The sequence below is a fragment of the Stenella coeruleoalba genome (genome assembly GCF_951394435.1).
Source record: "Stenella coeruleoalba genome assembly, chromosome: 17".
Lineage (NCBI taxonomy): Eukaryota > Metazoa > Chordata > Mammalia > Artiodactyla > Delphinidae > Stenella > Stenella coeruleoalba.
Window position 1 is genome coordinate 30,132,710 of NC_137163.1, and position 22,913 is coordinate 30,155,622.

General features: G+C 39.5%; 1 protein-coding gene across 8 annotated transcripts in view; it reads right to left on the minus strand.

The window, feature by feature from the left end:
- Positions 1 to 22,913, minus strand: part of OXR1 (oxidation resistance 1) — a 380,712-nt gene that overhangs the window by 242,255 nt on the left and 115,544 nt on the right. For all 8 annotated transcript variants that reach the window (XR_013824711.1, XR_013824712.1, XR_013824713.1 and 5 more), the window contains exon 2: positions 2,260 to 2,456. Coding sequence is in view for 4 of the 8 variants with exons in the window: in XM_079902318.1 (XP_079758444.1) it covers positions 2,260 to 2,456 (197 nt within the window). In the remaining 4 variants the exon portion in view is untranslated. The remainder of the gene's footprint in view (positions 1 to 2,259; positions 2,457 to 22,913) is intronic.

A 22,913-nucleotide genomic window follows, 5' to 3' on the forward strand; every position in this document is an offset into this window, starting at 1 on the left:
TTAATTTCTTTAAGGTTCTATCCCTCATCTAAAAAAATAGAGAGTATAATACTTACAAGAGTTGTGAGGATCAACTGAGAGAGAAGAAAGGAGCTTAATGTGTGCCTAGTATTTGGAATTACCAATAAATGACAGTTATAATTGTTGTTGTCTTTATTACCAATACATTTACTAAGGGATACTGAAATAGGCTTGTTTTGTGAAATGATCTTTCAATATAGGTGATTACGTGGTTGCTAATATTTCAGCCTTGAAAATGTCTCCAGGTCTATTTTAACATACAGACAGCCACTGACATTGCTCATGAATCAAACTGTTGCAAATCCAAAAATAAACATTCACTAGCTGTAGGACTATTTAATATAACTGATAGTTCATCTTTCTGCAATCCAAACTCACCATTTAGAATTCTATTTTTCAGGCTTAGTTGTTTATTTACATTGGCCAAGCTGGGGGTCAATGTTTTACCCTCATTTTCTCATCTTTAAGGAATATTGAGTTTATAAGATAAACTTTATTTTCTGAAGGCAAAATATTGTCTTCTTATCCAGTTAATAAATCAGAAAAGCAGTAGATGGTAGTGGACATGTTGAAGGGTGGGAGGAGAGGACATTGGAAAATGGAGAGAGAAGCAGTTGTGTAAACGTCACGGGCTTTTCTAGTTGATTGATTTTTAGAACTCTGCTATCATAAGTTTTAAAAATGGAAATATGTACCTGTCTACACTCTTGTATATCAATTCTCATTATCACTGACATCCTCAAAGACACCATGCTTGTTGTCTATTAAAAAATAAGACTTTAACATCTTCATGTGGAAAAAAAGGAAACCTGAAAGTAGATATAGGAAGAAGATATAAAATGGTAGGAAATGGTAGAAATCTGATCTGCTTACATTTCTAGATAGAGACACTAAAATATCCGAGAAAAAATTCCAAACATCCCATAATGGGGTGGTGGGGTGCTGGATACCAAGAAAAACATGACCCCTTTGATGTAACTTTAGTAAAGGCATTAAGCCAACAGTGTCTACTATTAAGGATTTTGGTGATGACCAAATCTCTCCAAATGAAATAATAAGCAACACCGAAGCATCCGTCTTCTCCCTGGTAGAGTCATCTCCCCTACACGTCACCTCTACCATACATATGTTTAGCAACTTGTGTCTCAGTTAGACCTAAAACACTGAAAATTGTTATTGTGAGTTAAAAATCAAGGCCAATGACATGATGAACAAATACTGGTACATAAAATTTGGTAATTCGACTTATTTGAATTGATTACCTCTAACACTCCAATTAAGTGTTAATGTTCAAAATTACAGGATATCATTCTACCTGGGAAAAAGGCGGCATAATGTCTGCAAGACCCTATCCACAGCCTACTACCCTGTCATACATTGGGATATGGACGTGATTCAATCTCTCCAATGTGAAGTAATGTGCAAGGTAAAAACGGACCTACAACATAATCTGTCCTTCCTCAGAACGTAATAATTTTCTATTTTCTTAGTGGCTTTGTTAGTTACAGGCTGACATCAACCACTGTCTCAACAACCTGACAGAACAGGGTCAGCCACCTGAAAGCCTGGAGGGAGAATGAAAAGAGCAAAAACCGAAAACCAAAAACAAAAACGGCGCCCGGCTAAAGACTGGCAGAAATGAAAATAGTAGCACATAAGCTTAAAACTTGGAAAACCATATATATGTAATTTACTTCTCTTAGGCAGGATATAGAAGGTCCTCAGGCCTACTCTATTATTTAACTTTGCTGAAGGTGTGCAGTATTTTTCCAACTCCACGTTCAGACTGTATGAGATGTCCACCATAAACCATCAGAAAGATATACAGTCGGCCCTCTGTATCTGCAGGTTCCACATCCACGTATTCAACCAACCAAGGATTGAAGATATTTGGGGGGGAATATCCAGCAAGTTCCAAAAAAGCAAAACTTGAATCTTCTGCAGATCCAGTACTATTTACATAGCATTTACATTACATTCGGTATTACAAGTAACCTAGAGATGATTTAAAGTATATGGAAGGATGTGTGTAGGTTATATGCAAATACTATGCCGTTTTATATAAGGGGCTTGAGCATCCTTGGATTTTGGTGTCCCTGAAGGGTCCTGGAACCAGTGGATACTGAGGGAGGACTGTACACGTTATATAAACAAGGGACATTTAACCACAGCCCCACACATTCACTGTGCTGTTTGGATAGACCCCATCTATTCACTTGCATAAATCGTGGTGCTCACCAATGGTGTAGAACCTCTTCAGCTCACTCCTTCGGGAAGGATGCTTCTGGGAATTTGCTGCGTTGTTCTGCTCCTCTTCAATGATGGACGTCTTGGGTGTGGTGGGTTTACTGGCTTGTGGCATTTGCTTTCCTGCACCAGCCAAAGGGTTGAACCCTGGAGCAGTAATATCCACCGACTGGGACTTTTTCTTCAACCTACAGGTAAAGAATACCGCATGCTGTAATTACTGACTCTAGAGAAAGACACACTTTCTTCATATTTATCTCCACCATAATTGCTTTCAACAACTGAGTTATACTTGGCCTTGAAAGAGAACAAGGTATGTTCAGAAATTACAGACCTTCCCTACAGTATTTTAAATTCTTCAAATATTCTTGAAACTAGTGGGGAAGAAAATCTTCTGTCTAATCATTCTGAAAGGTTTCATTAAAATATATTAAAATGTAAGGTGATAAAAAGAAGACCTTTATTTTTTGAATAGCAAATAAAATGTAACTTCAGACAAAGACAATGCATTTGACTATTGCTTGTACTTTTGAAAGGAGTGTTTTTTAATGCTAATGCAAAACATTAGTTAGAAATAAATAATTGCAACCCAGAAAAGAATAATGAAATGCCTATCTGTATAACTAGAGGCTGCCAGTGCTTTTCTGTTTCATCGGTAACAGCATCTTAGCTGGAAAAATTATAGCGTTTATACTGTTTCTCCAGATACTCTCAATGACAATAAATGTATTGCTCACTCCTGCATTTTAGAGAGCTGACATCAGGCCTAACATGGAAAGCAAAAGGCCACGTAAGCACGAGAATATTTCTCTTGGTATAAAAATAATTGGTAAATGATATGAGTTAAATTCAAATACTTCAAGCTACACAACTTGATATTTGTAATGCAACTGAACCCTAAGCCCAGCTTACTCTAGGCCTTTGGTTCTTCTGGAGGCTAATGTTAAGTGTCATTTTTCAAGTCTTAATTCCCTACAGAAGGCGAGTTGGCAGTTTTCTTTATCAGTTATGGTAGTCACACCTGCAAATTTGGAATTTCCTGAAAGTTTCATACACCTTCACACCTACAGGTTTTATTCAAGCCTTTCCAGTACTTTAGCTCCCACTTTCTGCCCCACAGTCAGACTCCTGCTCCTGCTTCTAGACTCGGCTTAGATGTGGTCTCCTCTGGGCAGCTTTCAATGACATAGACCTTGGTGGCCTGACACCATTCTGCATAGGAGGTTATTCATAATGAGCTCTCAATAAGCGTTTATTAAATTGAATTTACCAGAGCAAAAGCTCTGTTAAAGAAATAAAATATATCAATTAGTAGAAGATTCTTTAATGAAAGCAGTGTTTACTGAATTTTAGTCATTGAATTATCACCTGTAGGATATCTGCCATCTTCACATACCACCTATGTTACCTACTTAATATTCATGAAAATTGACTCGCTTTATCCAAATTGCCAACAAATATATTAACAAGTGCTCAACAGCACTAGTCATGAGAAATACAAACTAAGACCACACTGCACTCATGAACAGATCTACCAAAAGGGCTAAAATTTCAAAGACATGGCATGAAGTATGGTGATAAGCAGCAACTGGAATTCTGGGACACTGATGGTGGAGACCACTTTGGGCAAATGCCTGCTTAGCTGAAGGCATGCGTCTTTTGACTCACCAATTCTATTCTTAGAATTTATCCTACACAAATATAGGCGTGTTCACCCAAAGACCCAGTTGAGAGTATTCACAGAAGCACTATCTGTAACACACAAGTATCAAAAACAGCTCAAATGTCTTACCAACAGTAGAAATGCATAAGTGAGTTATGATGATACTTACATAGTGGAATTTTATACAGCAATGGAAATGAACAAACTACAACTACTTGCAACAACATGGATGGTTTTCATAAAAATAATGTTGAGAAAAGGAGACAGATACATAAAGGCACATGCTCTAGGATTCCATTTGTATAAAGTTCAGATAGAAGCAAAACAATCTATGATATTAAAAGTGTGGGTAGGATAACTGCTGGGGGAGTTATTACATTGATAGAGACATGAAGGGCTTTCTGGGATTCTGGTACGATTTTGTTTCCTAATCTGGGTTCTATGTATTTACTTTGTGAAAATCTAATGATCTCCAGTTTCTGCATCTTTTCTGAGTATACCATATACTCCAATAAAAAGTCTCCATCTGAGGGCTTCCCTGGTGGCGCAGTGGTTGAGAGTCCGCCTGCCCATGCAGGGGACACGGGTTCGTGCCCCGGTCCGGGAAGATCCCACATGCCGCGGAGCGGCTGGGCCCGTGAGCCATGGCCGCTGAGCCTGCGCGTCCGGAGCCTGCGCGTCCGGAGCCTGTGCTCCGCAACGAGAGAGGCCACAACAGTGAGAGGCCCGCGTACCGCAAAAAAAAAAAAAAAGTCTCCATCTGAAACTGACTGAATTTTTAACTTATTCATTTACAATGAAGATTATATATAGTTACTGAATGGCTGCTTGCTACAAAAAGGTGACAGTAGAAAGAAATAGAATGAAAGTCTTGGCCTCTAGACTCCCAAAGATGGCCAGAGTAGAGTGAATCTAAAGAAGGATCCTTTCCTCGCTGGGGATGGCTATTCCCTATCCCCTATCCCCCTGCTTTTCATGAACTGAAAGGGACTATTCATTCATTCCTTGAATGGCTACTCTGCACCAGGCGCTCTACTGGGCACCACGGATACACAGTGAGCAAAAGAGGCAAAACACCTGCCATCATGGAATCCTCATTCTTATAGAGGGAGACAAGTAATAAGCAAAGAAAGAAACCAATAGATAACAAATCAGGTGGCAAAAAGTACTGTGGATTAAAACAAAGCAGAGTAAAAGGGATAGCAGACAGAGGTGTACAGGCATACTATTATATAAAGGAGAGTCAAGGTAGTGCTCTCACACCATCAGACTTTTGAGGAGAGACCTGAAAGAAGGAGCCATGAGCATATTTGGGGAGCAGCATTTCAGCAAATGGGGAACCAGTTTTTTTTGTGTTAGAGGAACAAAGTGGCTGGAACAGAAAAAGGGAGGGGAAGAGAAACAGGAGATGAAGTCAACAAGATGGTGCTGGGGAGCAGGGGAAAGAGGACAGATTATACAGAGCTTCAAGGTCATTCAAGAATGAGGCCCGGAGAGGATGTGAGCAAAGGAGAAATGGCACGATGACTGTATTTTAAAAGAATCACTTTGGTTGCTTTGTTGAAATTAGGTTGAAGGCTGTATTTCCAACTTAAGCAAACTGCACGCAATATCCTTCAAGGAATCACCACCAAAAATCACCTACAACATACAAATCAACATACAACCAAGTATGTCATAATGTTCAACATACTTAAGGAAACAAGGGTTTACTTTGTACAGGGTTATGTATTCATTAATGCCTTGGTCTTCCAATAACATCATGCTTGTCTTAGTCTGGAGTTTGTAGACTGGAACTAAAAGTTATGGTAGTACTATATGCAGCTTAAGACGGCATTAAGATTAATAAGAAGTTAAGAAATAAGCTGGGGGCCACCAAAGCAGCAACGTTAATTTGTCCCAACGTGGCTTTCCGAAAACTGCACTTAGACACAAAGACTTAGACTATACTAAAAACATTACACTGAACCCTACAAACTCTAAGAAATCACCAATATTTGACCATTTTCACTTACAAAAAGGTTAATTTTTCTAGAGTTCATCCCATAAACTGTATTTCAAAATTAAATTTGAGTTTCAGCATAAAGCAAGTTTTCTGGGGGGAGGGGGGTGCAGAGGAGTAGGGATCGAAAGGAAAAGTGCTAAATTTTCCTGAAAGAAATTCAACTGCTCTCTAGTTCTCAACAAAGATTATTTTCAAAATGTAAATGTGACAGATTTTATTTCCAATTCACATAGCAGATTATTTCATCACCAGAAATTGTTTATATCTTATGTTGGTCTGTTTTAGAATTGACCAGAGTTGCTAAAGTTATGTGTCCCATGGGAGGATATCAACAATGGATCTTATGTTTGATAAAGGGCTAGATACTATAATTAAGGAAGTTCTCCAACACTTCAAACACCTAAGTGTCCCACAACTCCTTTTATAGCCTCTTTGGAATGAGCAAAGGACAAAGGCAAGCAGCCAATAGCCTTTCTGTATTTCCCCTCTTCTTTCTGCCCTTCCCCAGCAGACACTCTTCCCAATCAAGACTTGAAAGGTATCATGTTTTCGTGTTGTTGCTGGAGTCGGGAATACTGCTAGTAGCTTTGTGGGCTTGCTTAAGAAAAGACTTCCATTTGCACGATCTTAGAAAGCAGAACTGTGTGGGTAATTGAATTACTCCTTTAAAGATTCTAAAGATGACTACTGTGGTTGACAAGGAAACCTGCTAAATGCTACCTTCGATTTCCAAATTTCATGAAAGGGGAAGTCTTTTTTACATTTTTAAACAATGTTCTTAATTAAATGTGTTAAACAAATGTAAATATAGCATAATGGCCTATGTAGTTGTACATGAGATAAAATACCCATTGATGATAAATGAAGCACTACAAATAGAGACAAAAATAATCCCTTAATAGGCACTGAAAGGATCTTTGTTTAGTGTGCTTTGCATTTCCAAAGACATGAAAAGAAGGAGCCATCCCTCTTGGCATGGCTCTGATAGGCAGACCGTCTGGTGTTTCATAATCTTTGCCTTTTCTTGTTCCTCTGTTCTTGAACAAAAAAGAATTCTTCCTACTCCTCCAAACATATATCCCACTACCTCCTTTCTGCATGGGAACAATGTTGGACACTTCTCTGAGACTGTTTCCTCATCTATAAAATGGGGATAAAACATACCCAGGAAGGTTCTGAGAACTAAGTCAACATCCTATGGGAAAGTACCTAGCATAGCACCTGCACAGGATGCAAGTTCCAATCTCTTTATGATGATGTAAGGGGATATAATTTTGTTCAAACTTCTATGAATGCTGAGGAAATTATATCAGTTTCTTAGGATCCTTCCCTGCTGCACAACTTTAAACATTGAGCCTATAGGGATTACATTACATTTTGTAGGGGGCTTCATCTTTTCTGGAGTGTGGATTTTGGTGAAGGAGTGGAAGATAACAAGAGGAGACACGCTAAATGGGAGTCCTTTGGGTGGTGCGTAATATGGTATTTTTCCGTGAGAGCCCCCAAATCTTTTGGAAAACAACCGAATCCATTGAATAGTTCACTTGAGTTATACATATTTTTAATCTGTGTGGAGTTGACCTAAATTAGCAAACTCGTAAGCAGAGGTAGAGACCAGGGAATCAGGAGGAAGTAAGGACAAGACCAAGAAAGCAAGCGTGAGGAGGGTTTTTGCCTCTCCTACTCTGTAAAAATAGGGTTCATGCCGATTTCAACCAGTTCTCCAAGGAGCAGGAGAAGCCCTGTAGGCGGAGGATGATGAAATGTGAGGTCACAGGAGCTAGAGAAAAAAAAGGAATGGCAGAAAACTTTCAATTCTAGCCAATTTAAACAGAATTAATCTCATAGTCATCAGCTAAATTTTATTCTTGCCTAACTTATTTCGACTTTACCAGAAACATAAGAAATCTTCCACTCATTTTCAAAATCACGGAGTAGAATACATGAATCTTCTGTGTTAAAGGATATAATGGACATCTGGAGCCCAGAACTTGTGCCGACAGTGAGTGAACGTGGCTTTAGGCTGCTCACCACACAGGACTTCTCCGCAAGATGCGGGTCAACCCTCTATTTCAATGGCTTTCACCACGGAGAAGCTTTTCCTAAGCATCTTCACATTTAGATGTTTATTACTCTGGTTTATTACCTGTCATACTCTTTTGGTCTTACCTTCCCTTTCCCCCTCACACTGTGGGGATTTTCACCTTCCCACTATCTCCACCCTTCAATCATCTTCCCTCCAAGTCATAGCTAAGCAATGCTTTTCATCTTTCTTTGCCTGTCATGCTCTGCATCTTTTAACAGTTTTGTTAACTTGTTTGAATACTGCATAATAGAACTCTACCTTAAGCCTAAACTAAACCCTGGTATGACTTAAATACATAAGAAAAAAAAATTCATTTAACCTGAGTTCTTAACTGGAATTACTTCTCCCATCAAGTGAATTTAAATCGTACATTTTTTATAACTAATTGGATATGTTCCTGAGCTCTGTAGCTATCTGGGGAAAAAACGAACCTTCTATTAATCATTTACTATACAGTATTGGGATGCCCATAGCAATAATAGCAACAGTTGGGAAAATCTACTACAGTATAAGGGGAATATTCCCTAGGGCATAGGAAAAGTTTGGTTGGGAGGCTAAAAATTAGGGAAGCTGGAATCCAACCAGGACATTTTGACCAAAAAGCCATACTTCAGAATTAGGAGACAGAGATGAATTTCAGCTCTGACACTCATCAGTCATGTGACTGTGGACAAGAACTTGGACTGTCTGGGTCTCTACTTTCTTACCCACAATGGTGGCATTCAGGCTATCTACCTACTTGACCCAAGAGAGTTGCTGTGAACAGAAAATGCGTTAATTTCAATGAAAGTACTTGGTAAAATTCCACAGAACTCTGCAGTACCAGTAGCAGCTACACAAATTCCCTCTTTGCCCCATTTATTTGTTGTATACTTACACAAATGTACATGTACACATACATACATGGATGCATGTGAATGGCTATGCCCCAAAGACTCAATGCTTGTAGTCCTTTCCAGTAATTTCCAACCAGAAGACCATCTGTGATTTGCACAACTCATTACTGTTAGCAAAGCTGTCTCCTTGCTTCCTAAAAGAGCTAATGTAAGGATATTTTTTAAAGTAGTAAAGCTGCTGAGAATGTAGATTTTCGAAGTTGGATACTGTGCGCTGCAAAAATGTCAAGTCACTCAAAAAGAGCTTTTGAGAGTGAATGCCTAAAGAATTTTCACACTGCAAAATTAAGGGCTTTTGTTACCCCTGCTGTAAAGTTTGACTAAAAATCAGCAGCTAAAAACAAACCACAAAACCATCAAAAAACAAGCATATTCAGAAGTCCAAGCAGAAGAAATGACAGATTGGAAACCTATGCATTAAAACAAGAAAACAATCCCTTGTTTTCTTGGTATGGGGTATGCCAATTACAGCCTGCTCTATAATTGCTGTGGCCAATCTATTCTTTCTGCTCCTAAACACAAGGATTAAGACAGAAAATATCATTAACATGGGATCAGGAATTACACAGTCTTCTTTTAAAATTCCAAACCAATGCAAAAAGTTTCAACAGAATTATCATTGGGGAGTACAAACTGGTAGTGGAACAGTTAATGGGACACCAAAACTAGAGACCTTGTTATAAGATGTTTCTAGCCCTGTATTCATTCTAAGAGATTTATACTTTCCTATCTTGGAGATTCAGAGCACAGAAAATTCAAAAATTGAGCCACAGGCGCAATGATATGTAGAAATGGTTTGCTAGAAATTCTCTTGTTAAATGCAATTGAATTCAACTCTGTGAAGAGCAAGCAAGGCCAGTGTACATAATATCAGTCATATAGAAGCACACATGAATTCATTACTATCATACCTAATTTTGTAACAAAAATACTAGAAATTAAATCCAAAACCGATCTGCCTCTACAGAGTTCAATAAATCCTAATGTAAAAGGTTAGCCTTTCTTATTGACCTTTCATGAAAAAGACATCCAAGTCCTTGAAGTTTGCCAGCTGGTTTATTTATATCCCCATGCTTATGCCAGCCCAGAGAAAAGAGGTTGGAGAGAAGCATTTTTCATCAGGAATACTCACCACCAGATCAACTGAATTCCTGCATTCACAGAAATTCAGTCTGTTCACCATTTCATTCCTAGGACTTAGCATATTTCTTGGCATATAGAAGGCACGTCATAAATAGTTAAATGAATGAGTGGTTTCATCATGGGAAAAATCCACAAGAGATAACACAAAAATGCAAGCAAGTTCATGTATAAAATCCATGAAAACAAACTAAGAGAATAAGTAACTTTGGACAGTTTGGGAGCAGATATAATAATCAATTTAGTACATTCACGTAATATAGCCTCTTTCCCATCCGATCATGGTAATGTTTTGAAGCTTACACAAAGGAAATTATTCCACCTCCATTATCAGTAGTATGATAAAGCTGAACAGTATTTCACTTCTTTTTTCACTAAATTCAGCTTTGTAATTTCTAAAAATACACTCTGTAGTCTTGATAAATTGACATCCCCATGCAAAAAATGTCAGTGGTGGCATGAAGAAGTGAAAAAAGCAAGGACTCTGGAATCAAAAACTGGGGTTCAAGTTCAGGATCTACTGTTTTAAAGTAATCTAATATTAAATAATGTTATTGATTTGAAAGTTCTACTTTATATTTTTGATCACTCATGAAGAATTTTGCCTATTATCTTTCTACTATCAAGTTTCCAAAAATTAAGTCAATAGTAGTAAAATTTTATGTTTCCCCTTCCATGTACTTTCCAATTATACCATTATATTGTAAGCATTCACTTTGAAATTACACAGATTTCCAATTTATTTCAGTTTTTGCCTTGGAACTTCAAAGCCTTTCGACTGGAAAATCCTGAAAGTAGAAACACATTATGCAAATCCAAAGATTAGGGCTTGAAGGATTTGGAAGTCAAATTCTTGTAAATGTTCCACAGTCTTCTGTAATAACTCACAGAGATGGAATTTAATTTTATTACCTTTGATGAAATGATTTGTAACAGCTATTGCCACATTGACTGCATTCTGTTTATTCATCTTAGGGAGAAGGAAATCAGAATAAAGAAGACTATTTTAAGACTATAGGCTTCTATCCAACATTGCTGATTAAAGGAATCTATGTTTAACAGGGCCTATTACAAACTATCTGTATAAAGCATGTGGACTAGCTGATTAAAATGTAGTTTTGCTTACGCACAACACAAGGCAACTCCAAACTTAATCAAGATAGCTTCTGCAGGTAATAACACTCTGGGCCAAAGCGCAATGGTTTATAGTTAAAATACCAATGTAGCACAAAAATCTCCCGTCTTAATTTCCCCAAATGAATACATGAGACACAGGAAAAGAAGTTCAAAAATATAGGTCTCTTATTTACATATTAATTCAGGAGCTTGATGGAAAACATCACTTCATTTAATCCATTGTTTCTTTACCTCTTTAAACCAGCCCATCCTATTGTCATCCTAAATATTTTCAAATGAAAATGATGTCTTGTTGTTTTTAAGTGTAAGATTGCATTATTGAGGGTATTCCTGATGGAAAAGGAATTTTTTTAAACTGTCCTATGTAGACTCTAAGTAGCTACCCTAGAATAGGGCAACCATGTGCCCTCTCCCAGTTTGAAGATCACTGGGGAACCTGTTATAGTTTTCTTCTGTTCAGATAATAGTGCTTTAACACATGAGGTCTACGAAGTGTGCCCCCAATACAGCAAAGTTGGATTTTAGACTTTCTTCAGGTAAACATACTATAAAATGTTTAAAATTACATTAAAGAAGTCACTGTCTTCTTCCCAGTGGCAACTCTATAAACCTACATTTCTTTCCCTATTATTTAAAACATTTTTCCTATTACAGAAAAGGGTATGGTCCTCCTCTTGTTAAAGCTAATCTCTCCATGTGTTCTCTGAATCCAACAGCATCCTCTCTCTATACCTGAGGTTTTAATGGACTAACTACTCTCTTCCCTCTGTAAATCCTGAACCAACTGAGAAATAAAGACAGGAGTCAAGGACCCCGTTACAAGCTGGCAGCTTGGAGAAGCAGTATCCTGGTGAGGCTGCTCCATGCTCAGAGAACATCACAAAGATGCTGTGGGCACCACATCCCAAAGACAGAAGGCAGAGGAGGTGGGGCCAGACCTCTGCAGTCCCTTTCACAGTTTGAGAAGTTGCTCTCCTTCCTTTGGAGAGGCACAGACACAGAGAGCCAAAGGTCTCTTCTAAATCCTTCACAAAGGAAGGAAGGTTCTATTTTACACACACAGGAAGGGATGCCGGCAAGGCAGACGGTGCTCCTCCTACATCACTTTCTCAACGTTACTCCTAGGTTATCTGCTTCCAACCTGGTCATGAATCTCCCCCACTTTGCTAAGCCATTCCCACCAGCATTCCACCAGGTGCTAAAATCTCTCATCCCTTCAAGAAGCTGTTTTCTTCCTAAGGCTACCATCCCCTTTCTTGAGTTCCCTTCTCTGTTTCACAGCACTCGGCTTCATCTCTTCATCACTGCACAACCCTCTCCAATACCACTCTCGCAAAACAACTCATTTAGGTTTTCAATCATTTCACACGAAGTTACTTTTTTTGGTTTTCATCTCTTTTTTAGTCTTTGAGTCACAGGATGTGTTTGTAGAGGTGGATGGCACAAAGGGTAAGACTCTGGAGTTAGAAGCCTGTGTCCCAAATTTGGGCAAATTGCTTCATCTCTCTACAGTTTACTCACTTGTAAAACGAGTTTAATAACTCTACTTACCTTGAAGCGTTATTAAAAGGATAACATAACGTCATCCATATAAATATTCAGCATGATGTGCACTGGTACATATAAGTCCTCAACTTTTTTTTAACGGCCCCTCTATGTTGAAACATCCTAGCTTAGAGCCCCTGACACACAATACTTCTAATATTCCTTTTTTTCCCACTATTCCTTAAGAGTTCCTTTTTTTCCCTTTCAACCCTAAATTCTGGAATATCCAGGGGCCTAACGGAGCTGGGCCTCCCTTCGCTTTACGTTCACTATCTCCCTAGATGTTCTCATCCATTCCCTTGGGAAGAAATATTTATATGCTAAAAACTCCCACATTTATACCTCCAGCTCAAACTTTCCCCAGAACGGCAGACTTAAATATACAACTAGCTACTTGGCATTATCGATTACCTGTGGTACATCTTAAACTCACCATGTTCCTAAACAAATTCTTGGTTCCTAAATTTGCCTCAACCTTCCTTCCTGTCTTCTCCATCTTTGCAAATGGCACCAACACCTACGGTTATTCAAGCCGGAAAACTCGAAGTTATATTTGTTCCCTCCCTTTCCAACACTCTCCAATTCTAATTCATCAACACATTCTCTCCATTCTGCCTTCCCAAATTATACCTTCAGCCTCTCCACTTCTCTCCATCTCCACGCCCACCTCCCTAGTCACCAGCCCACTGGATTACTGCCACAGCCTCCATATTGGTCTCCCTGTTAGACTTTCCTTTTTTCCTACCTATTCTTGCAGCAGCCGTAACAAGCATTTTAAGCCTAAAGGAGATAGGCTACTCTCTTGCTCCAAAGAACTGAACGCCTCCCCAGTGTGACCTGATGAATTTCTCAACTGCTTTCCATGGGCTGTAAGTCCCTGCATCTCTCCATCTCCTACTTCATCCTGGGCTCTTCTTCTCGCTCATGTGCCAGAGTCCTTGGTGTCCTTCAAGGTTCTCAAACACGCCGAGCTCTCGCTTTCCTCAGGGCCTTTGCACATGCTATTTCCTCTGACTCTTTGAGTTGCTGGCTGCTTCTTATTTTTTAACTCTCCTCAGAAACCCCATCCCCCATGATTCTAAGTAGGTTGTCTCCCATCTCCTACCTCCCGGCCCCACTCAAGCTGTGCTTTAGCGCTCTGCTCATCTGCTTCTCAGGGTATTTATCACCAAGTCTAATGATACATTTGTTCATGTTTACTTTTTTCTCTTCTGTCTCTCTCACTTTGCTGTTCACTCTGGTGGGCCTGGAAGCACATCTCCTTTATCCATCTACCAAGTGCCTTGCACAGTATGTGCACACCAAAAATATTTACTACACGAATAAGTGAATCGATGAAGAAATAAGTAAATTATCCCTCTGCGTAAATTCCAGACATGTCTTCGCTCAGAAGACTTACAGGGCATGAGGTTATGTTTATCCTCTCCCTCTTCTTTCATTTTTAGTTTGGACCAGTCACAATGTACAGGGCATGAGGTTATGTTTATCCTCTCCCTCTTCTTTCATTTTTAGTTTGGACCAGTTACAATGTACAGGGCATGAGGTTATGTTTATCCTCTCCCTCTTCTTTCATTTTTAGTTTGGACCAGTCACAATGTACAGGGCATGAGGTTATGTTTATCCTCTCCCTCTTCTTTCATTTTTAGTTTGGACCGGTCACAATGTCCCAAATCTTTCTTAAGAAATTACTGTCACATCTCTTTGGTTAGAAAACCACAATATTCATAACAGTTGTGTGAAAAGAGAGCTGTCTCCAGATCTATGAGAAGGACTAATTTTAAAGGCTGAAAATTATGGTTGAATGCATCATCTAAGGAATAGGCTTGGGCTAGAAGACCCTTTAAAACATGTGTTGATATACTGGCATTATGCTAATGGGCATTTCACTCCTGTATTTTCCGGGTGTCATATTTCTGCAGGTAGTAAATTACATTAGGAGAAAAATCAAATGGAGGTTGAATGCACAGGAGCAAAATATTACATATTAACAAGCCAGGAAGAAAAGGGCAGTAGAAAAAAATATATCCATATATGTCAATTTCTAATTACATTAAAGACTGATAGAAATACCTACATAACTCTATTAAAAATAGTATATTCAGTCAATCATCGTTAAAGAATAAGAAATAAAATCTGATGATGGCAAAAAGTAGCAATCTATACTTAATTGTAGTTTGGAGGGCCCTCACGATCTGCAGGGAAGCTGAGTTCAACCACCTGATTTCACAGTGGCATTACTGGAACTAATATTTCTTGAGCTCATGCTATAGATTAAGTAAATGACCTATTACGGCCTTTCATCTGTACACCATAAGCTACCTGAGGTCAGGGATTGTCTTATTTATATTTGAACCACCAGCGCCCTGTATCCTGCCGGGCACACAGTAGCCACCATTAAAGGCTAAGGATAAACTGAATAACCAGGTACATACAAGCACCCCAGGAAAGACTGCCTTGGAGTCTTCTTATGAACTCTTAGTTGCTTTATCTCACAAACCTGGTAATGGCCATACAGTGCTGTTCTGAGCACCTATTCAGAACAGTGCTCTCGACTAGATTCTGCCATAACTAGGAATAAATCTGACTTAACACACTTAACCTGAACCTCATCATTCTCGTCTGTACCATGCTGGATATCACCCCTGTGATATCTGCCTAGCAAGTCTACATTCTTTGTGTTCACCAAGTATCCACTGATCCCCATCTATGTTCAAGGCACTGTACTATGCTCCAGGGGTCTTAGCTGTGGGCACCAGCACTCTGCATTTTGTTAGGTGTTTAAAGCCACCTCTTTCTCTTGTCAGGTGGGATATTTTATAGGTTCTTTGTAGTCCACATCTGACTGGAGATCCCTCCTCTGCAGTTTCCTCTTTTCGAGTGAATGCAAATCTTCTCACTGGGCCCTCGTAGCTCCTATACCAGCCCTCACATACACTGCCATGTTATTTCCCCCAAACAGCCCTCCTCGACAAGATCTAAGGCCTGACCTTTCAGGCCAGGTCTCCCTCTCTCTCTCTGCGCCACATTTTGCCAACAAGAAACGAACATTCCTTGACCTGTAGGTTTCAGCACACTCGCGCGATAGCAGCTCTTTGTATCCCTGTGTCAGATTCTCCCTACTCTTTGATTTCTCATGGTTGAGTCAAAGTCTAACCCATTGTTTCCCCAAGCTCTCTGGGTTGTCCCAATGAAGCCCCATACATAGATTTAAGGTGAGGGTGGGGGTTGGGATAGGACAAGATTCCCAGAACGCCAGCAGCTCTCTCTAAAAATCCTGCTCTAATCTCTAAACTGTTGTATCAGCTGGCGGTGGGTGCTCAGCTAAGAGTCACAGAACAGTCCCTGACCATCAGCTTCTCAAGTCTCGATCTGGCGGTTCCACACCTCATTTCAAAATGTGTGAGTATCGGGTGTCTTAGATCCAGCTGAACCAGAGAAAATGTCTAATTTCCACTTCCTGCTACAGATGCAATGCACCTTTATTAACCCTTCTTAAGGTCATTGCTCTTTGGCTCAAGAAGGGCTGGAACCACCAAAGAAGGTGGTGATAGAATGGAGACACCCCTCCATTTCAGGGACATTTCCAGTTAAATATAACACAATACAATATAATATAATATATATATATATTTTTTAAAAATTTATTTTCAATATATTCAATTGAAGGCTTATTGAACCTAATGCACGATGCTAAGTGTTGGGGTTACCAAGATAAAAACTGTTGCTCTCCTTTAGGACACAAAAGGGGATGGATTTATAAAACAGAATTATAAGTACTCTGGTTACAGGAGGATAATCTCTCCTCCACTTTGGATTTATCTATAAGTTCTAATATTCATGTGAATTTATTTCTGATTACCTTCTACTCAACCTTAAGAAATTAGGTTCAAGTATTTGTGAACTGTGTGTCATTGCTATTGGGAATAATTAGAATAAGAGAAAACTGAGGTTGGGATTAGAAAAAAGGAGGTAAAGGTAAAGCAGAAGACAGGGATAGGATGGAGCGTTTTGTTTGTTTTTTGTCAAGAAGCATTAGGCTGAAATGAAATGGTCACGTTTTATTTTACAGAAGTGCTTTAAAATAAAAAGTTCCTACCTGCTACCAATATGTTACAAAACAGAAAACATGTTAGACCAAAAGTGGCAAGATTAATCTAATTTCAGAATAAAGAGCAGACCTCTCAGCTGAACAAATTTACCTTTACAAAAAACTGAGGGCATCCTCGTCCAATGTTCTTATTTTTCCACAGAGAGGTAAAAATCAGGTAGGCGTGGACTGAACACAGGCACTTGAAAACCACTGGACTAGATTATCTCAGATTCGACAGGCAATGAATTTCCTTTGCCAGAGAATCCCTTTATTCAAACCTGCTCCCCTCCTTCCTCTACCTCTCTATGCCTGACAGCAGAGGGATAGATTTTCATACAGTTTTCCAAGCTCTGTGATCAGGGCCAGCTACATAATTTGTGGTTCCCCGTGCAAAATGAAAATGAGAGGTTCCTTGTTTAAAAATGTAGTAAGAATTCAAGATAGTGACTGCAGAGCATAAAACCAAGTGTGGACAGGCACAGGCCCTGCACAGCTAGCTGCACAGGGCACACACCCGTAAAGCTGGATCTGCCTGTGTTGCCTAACGCAATCCCTCACATTGATTTCCCAAAGCAGAGCTTTTTAAAAATGATGCTTCAGCACCTAGGAATCGTGTATAAGGAAACACTTCTAGAATGACAGTCCAGCTTGATGAAGTCTTTCTTATTGGTCAGTAAATCGTATCTTGCAGGTCATAGCTCAAACCCAAGGTACTGCAGATTATGAATTTAAATACTGTCTTAACCTCCTGGCAGTTGAAATGTCCTTAGTCAGCTTAAGTTAATCTTTGTGTCTGTGGGGTTGTACTGGAGCTTAAGAATAATATTCTACATGTATACAATTTGATCAAAACCACCTGGATGGTTCAAAATAATCTCCATGTGGAGAAAAGGATACTGAGATGGGATACAGCTCTGGGATGCGAAACAGCTGCGGAGAGTATGCTATCCTTCCCTTTTTTGCATTGAAGCAGAAAGTGTTTAGATGGATAACATTTTTATTTTGCAGAGGTAAGAGGCATTTCAGAGCAAGGATAATTTGGAGAGTCCTGGGAAGAATGTTCTGGCTGACCCACCATTATTCCTTCTTTGGATGCCACTACGGCCTCCTACTGCTTCTGCTCTTTCCTCTCATTCAATCCATTTTCCACACATAGAGCAAACTGCTGTTTTAAAAACATAATTCAGATCAAGTCAGTCCTTCCAATAGGGCTTCTTATCTTCACTGAATAGATTTTAAACCACTTACCAAATCCTGCAGGACCCTTCATGACATGGCCCCTGCCTATTTCCCTGTCCTCATCTCTATGCTCCTCCTTACTGTTGTGTCCACACTTTTTTCTGTTCCTAGACTCTTTACTAGTCTCAAAGCTTTTGTACTAGAAGCTCCCCCTGCTTGAAACGCACCTTCCCTAGAAATTCACGTCTGGTTCCTTGTCATCCAGATCTCAACTCAAAAGCCTCTTTAGAGAAAGACCTTCTTTACTACCCAGCCTGAAGTTGTCAATTCCTCCCACACCCTATTTTACTGGTATTTTCTTCAGACTATTTATCGTAGATATATTTTCTTGTGAATGATCTGTGGTCCTGAACCGCTTCATTAATGATGTGAGAGCTGAAAGCTCACCTGCCTTGTTCACTGACAGATTTCCAGTGCTTAGAACAGAATTTTAGACAGTAGAGCAATTGTGTCACAACTCAAATACTTCATTCTGCATTAACTAAGAAGGAAACACTAGACACATTCATTTAAAAATGACAGTTTACCTGCAGAGATTTTTAACTAGAAGGAAACGTTATATGCTTTCCATCATTTAAAAATGACAACTTCTCTACAGAGGTTTTTACATATACAGGAAAAAGACTGACATCTTAAATGTAGCACTTCATGTATAGTATCTGCTGTGTTTTTCCTTGATGATTGTACTTTTCCTTTTTAAAGAAATTCTTTGGTAATTTCTCAGGAACTCGATTAAGTAGTCTACACACAATGACAATTTGCACCACAAAAATCCACAGAGCACTACAGCCAGCAGCTAGACATTAGTGGTCATTTATGATTCCTGGGTCATTGGTTTTGTCACAGTAAGCAAAGGAAAGCTCAGTGACTACGTTTTTAACATTCATTTCTCACTTCACAGGCAAAAAAATACTGCCTTATTATTCAGACAAAGCTTTAAAATGGCAAGTCACTGCTGAGACAGTGACGAGAAGGTCAGTTTTAGGGGAAGAACAATTCTTTTTCTACCACATATTCTCCTATTTAACTTCACGGGTATTGTTGGAGTTAGAACCCAAATATTGCTTTATCTCACTACATATATCAAACTACTGTAATTATATTTCTATGTTTCCTTTCTACTCCAACAGGAAATGTTGAATAAGATTCTATGTGCTACTCAAGAATCAAGGAAGAAGAAGGAAAATTGTGAAACATGTTCATAATTCTTGTCATGCATTCAGTTGATTAAGGGCAGCAGCAATTTTGGAGACAGTGATAGGTCCATTGCATGTTGTAATCTTTCCTGCACAGTGGAAGCAAATACCATACAGGTTTTGGGGAAAACAATCCTCTAGGCACACAGAGCAGAATCTATTTTGTTACTTTAGTGCTGACAACACAGAATAGAAAAAGCAAAACCATGCTACACAAAGGTTTGGGCCACAGAAGGTGAAGATATTAAAATGAATATATTTCATATTAAACACACGCTTTTCTTCCCCTGATGTAAGATGACCCTCATGGAGGCCACCAGAAATAATAACATTTTTCATGACAATAAGTATGAGCCCAAAGCAAAAGTAGTAATTAACAAGCAGTTAACCTGGTAATTACCTCCTGGGCAATTACAGTTGTCAAAGAAAACAGGACACTACATACTTAAAAAATATCTACTCATGGGCTTCCCTGGTGGCGCAGTGATTGGGAGTCTGCCTGCCGATGCAGGGGACGCGGGTTCGTGCCCCGGTCCGGGAGGGTCCCACGTGCCGTGGAGCGCCTGGGCCCGTAAGCCATGGCCACTGGGCCTGCGCGTCCGGAGCCTGTGCTCCACAACGGGAGAGGCCACAACAGTGAGAGGCCCGCGTACCGCAAAAAAAAAAAAAAAAAAAAAAAAAAACTACTCATTCTTTAGCCAAAGAGGTAAAACCTGCATCAGTTGGTTTCTTGCCATATAAGATGATCAAGGTGAACTAATGCCAAATGAAATTGTCTTGGAGAAAAAATCAACTCCAAGCATTTTTGAAAAAGTTTTTCAAGTGACATACTACAATGAATCCCAAGATGCACTGTCTAATTTACACACACACACACACACACACACACACACACACACACACACACACCCCTTAAGATGTGAGTAGAATGGAAACTAGAGATGCAATCATGATTTAAAACAACAGTCTTAAAGTCTGACTTAAATAAACTGCATTCCTATGGTCTATGTTGCTATTTAAAAGTTTCTGGATTTCATACAAAGGTTTATTTGATTGAAGCTAAAATATATGGGCTCCAAACTGTCTCATGAAATTTGTTAGTAAGCAAAAATTTTATTATTTCTGCAGATAGCATTTTTTAAAATTATATCTGAAATACTCTGTTGATTGATTTGTTCATAAGACAGATTGTGTTGGGATATGTTTAAAGGAATAGTCCATGCGTGGATTTATTATCTAGGCAGCAAACATCAAAACTACATTGAGAAAAATGTTTCAATAAATGTAAAACCTGATGTTCATATACTTGTACCATTTTCTTAAAAATTGTATTTTATTACAATTTTGCAAAATGGAATTCATAGCAAACAATATAGGCCAACTTCCAGGAGTGTCTATAAGAACTGGTAGCTATTGCTTAAGGACAATTATCAGCTAATTTCTAACAGGGAACTACAATAAGAAGACACAAGTCATATGTACAAAAGTCAGAGATAAGCCAGGACATTTGAACTCAGTTAAAAGTATACTAACTAATCCCATAGCGTTTTCCTGGGCAATACACACATGTTTTCCCCCTGGGGAAAAATAGGGCGACAAAGTGGGCAGATATGATAATGTGTACATTTCATAGTGAGAAGGTGAAATATTCTCTACCAACATATATGTCATACCTCATTCTCAGACATTCAATAAAGATACCCCCTCAAAAAATATATTGTGACCACATAAATTCTTCTACAGAAGCTTTTTCTCCATTGGCGAGGGCTTAATCACCTACTGGTACATAACAATGCAACAGAAAAAATTTGTGGTTACTAAATACAAATGTAGCATTTAATTGTAGATTTCAATCTTCATCAAATGCACATTTATGGTCACATAGTGGCTAAGATATTTCCAAGAGAGTCAAGTAATAAAATCTTCACCAGATGAGCCAGGCTTTTTTTTAACAAGACCGTATTAGATCAACTTTTACCGTGACTACTTTCTCATCATTACATGGCTAATAACTTCTATTTATTTATTTATTATTATTATTTTTTTGTGGTACGCGGGCCTCTCACTTTTGTGGCCTCTCCCGTTGTGGAACACAGGCTCCGGACGCGCAGGCTCAGCGGCCATGGCTCACGGGCCCAGCCGCTCCGCGGCATGTGGGATCCTCCCAGACCGGGGCATGAACCCGTATCCCCTGCATCGGCAGGCGGACCCTCAACCACTGCGCCACCAGGGAAGCCCAACTTCTCTTTATTTTGAGGCAAACGCAGGGCAAGTAGAGAACATTGTAGAAAAATGCCAGCTGAATGTAAGATTTTATAACTGATGAAAAAGAATTACCTGTCACAATCACAAAGAAATGATTAAGTACCAGTGACTCATTGTTCCATTAACTGAGTCCCAATATGAATTTAGAAAAACCTCAGACCTATAATCTTTCTAAGTCAATATGTCAATTTAGTCAGTGCTGAAGTATCCAAAGAGTTTATTTTATCATCATCAAAAGCATTTAAGAAATCACCCTTTAAAATGTCCTGCATTAAGTGCTGAACGAGTGCACTTTACACAGACAACAGCTCTGGTGGATATGAAGCTTACCCTACAATCTCAGGTGTGTCAGAAACAGGAAGTGCAATCTCAGTCACTCTTGTGTTTTCCTTCCTTGCCCAGAGTTGTGCAAAAGTCCCTGGGTCTTAAGCATCACCAAAATAAAACGAAGTGCCCCCTCCTTTGGCCCATCCCAGTCACTGGTCTACTTTGTCATAGATTTCGTGGTCACATTGGTTCACATTGGTCCACCCGCTGGACCAGGCTGCATGGCTTCCTCAGGGCCTGTGATTCTGCTTTTCCTGTGCCTGCTACAAACATGGGAATCATTGGAGTGGCTGTGGGGTGTTAGTGGGTCATACTCTCTGAGATCTCACTGTATCTCGATAATGTGTTAGTCATCCCTAGCTCCCTGGCTTCTGGGCACTTCCTGTCCCCCAGCCACTGGGTAGAGCCTCGTGATTAGTTCTGGCCAATTAGTGGTTAGTGGAAGTGCCACGCATCACTGTTGGTCCATTAATCACCAGTGTGAGACCCTCCATTCTTCTTTCTCCTCTGGCACAGTACTAATAATGTTGGAGATGGTGGCTGTTCTGTCACCCGGATCCCAAGTGAGCAGACATGGAGTAGAATGAACCCAGCCTAACCATGATGGAAGTTCAACTTGAATGAAGTCAAAAATCATACTGTTTTATATGGATACTACTGAGATTTAGGGCTAGTTTGTTACTAAAGTATAATTTAGTTTAGTGCTTCTCCAGCTTGGCATGCATCAGAATCACCTGGAGGGCTTGTAAAAACAGATTTCTGACCCTGTTCCCAGAGTTTCTATTCAGCTGGACCGGGGTAAGACCTGAGAATTTCCAGTCCTAACAAGTTCCTAGGTGATGCTTATGCTACTGGTTCAGGGACAAGACACTGAGAACCACTGACCTAGACTCTCCTGACTGATAAGCGCTACCTGGGAGTGACGCTCAGTCCTTCCTTTGAACCTGGAAACCACACCAAAGGGTTCCATAGACTTGGATGGGAGAATGTTTACATCTTTATTTTCATTAACCTCTAACTGAAAATGTACCATTTCCTCCTATTACAAATGTAGGC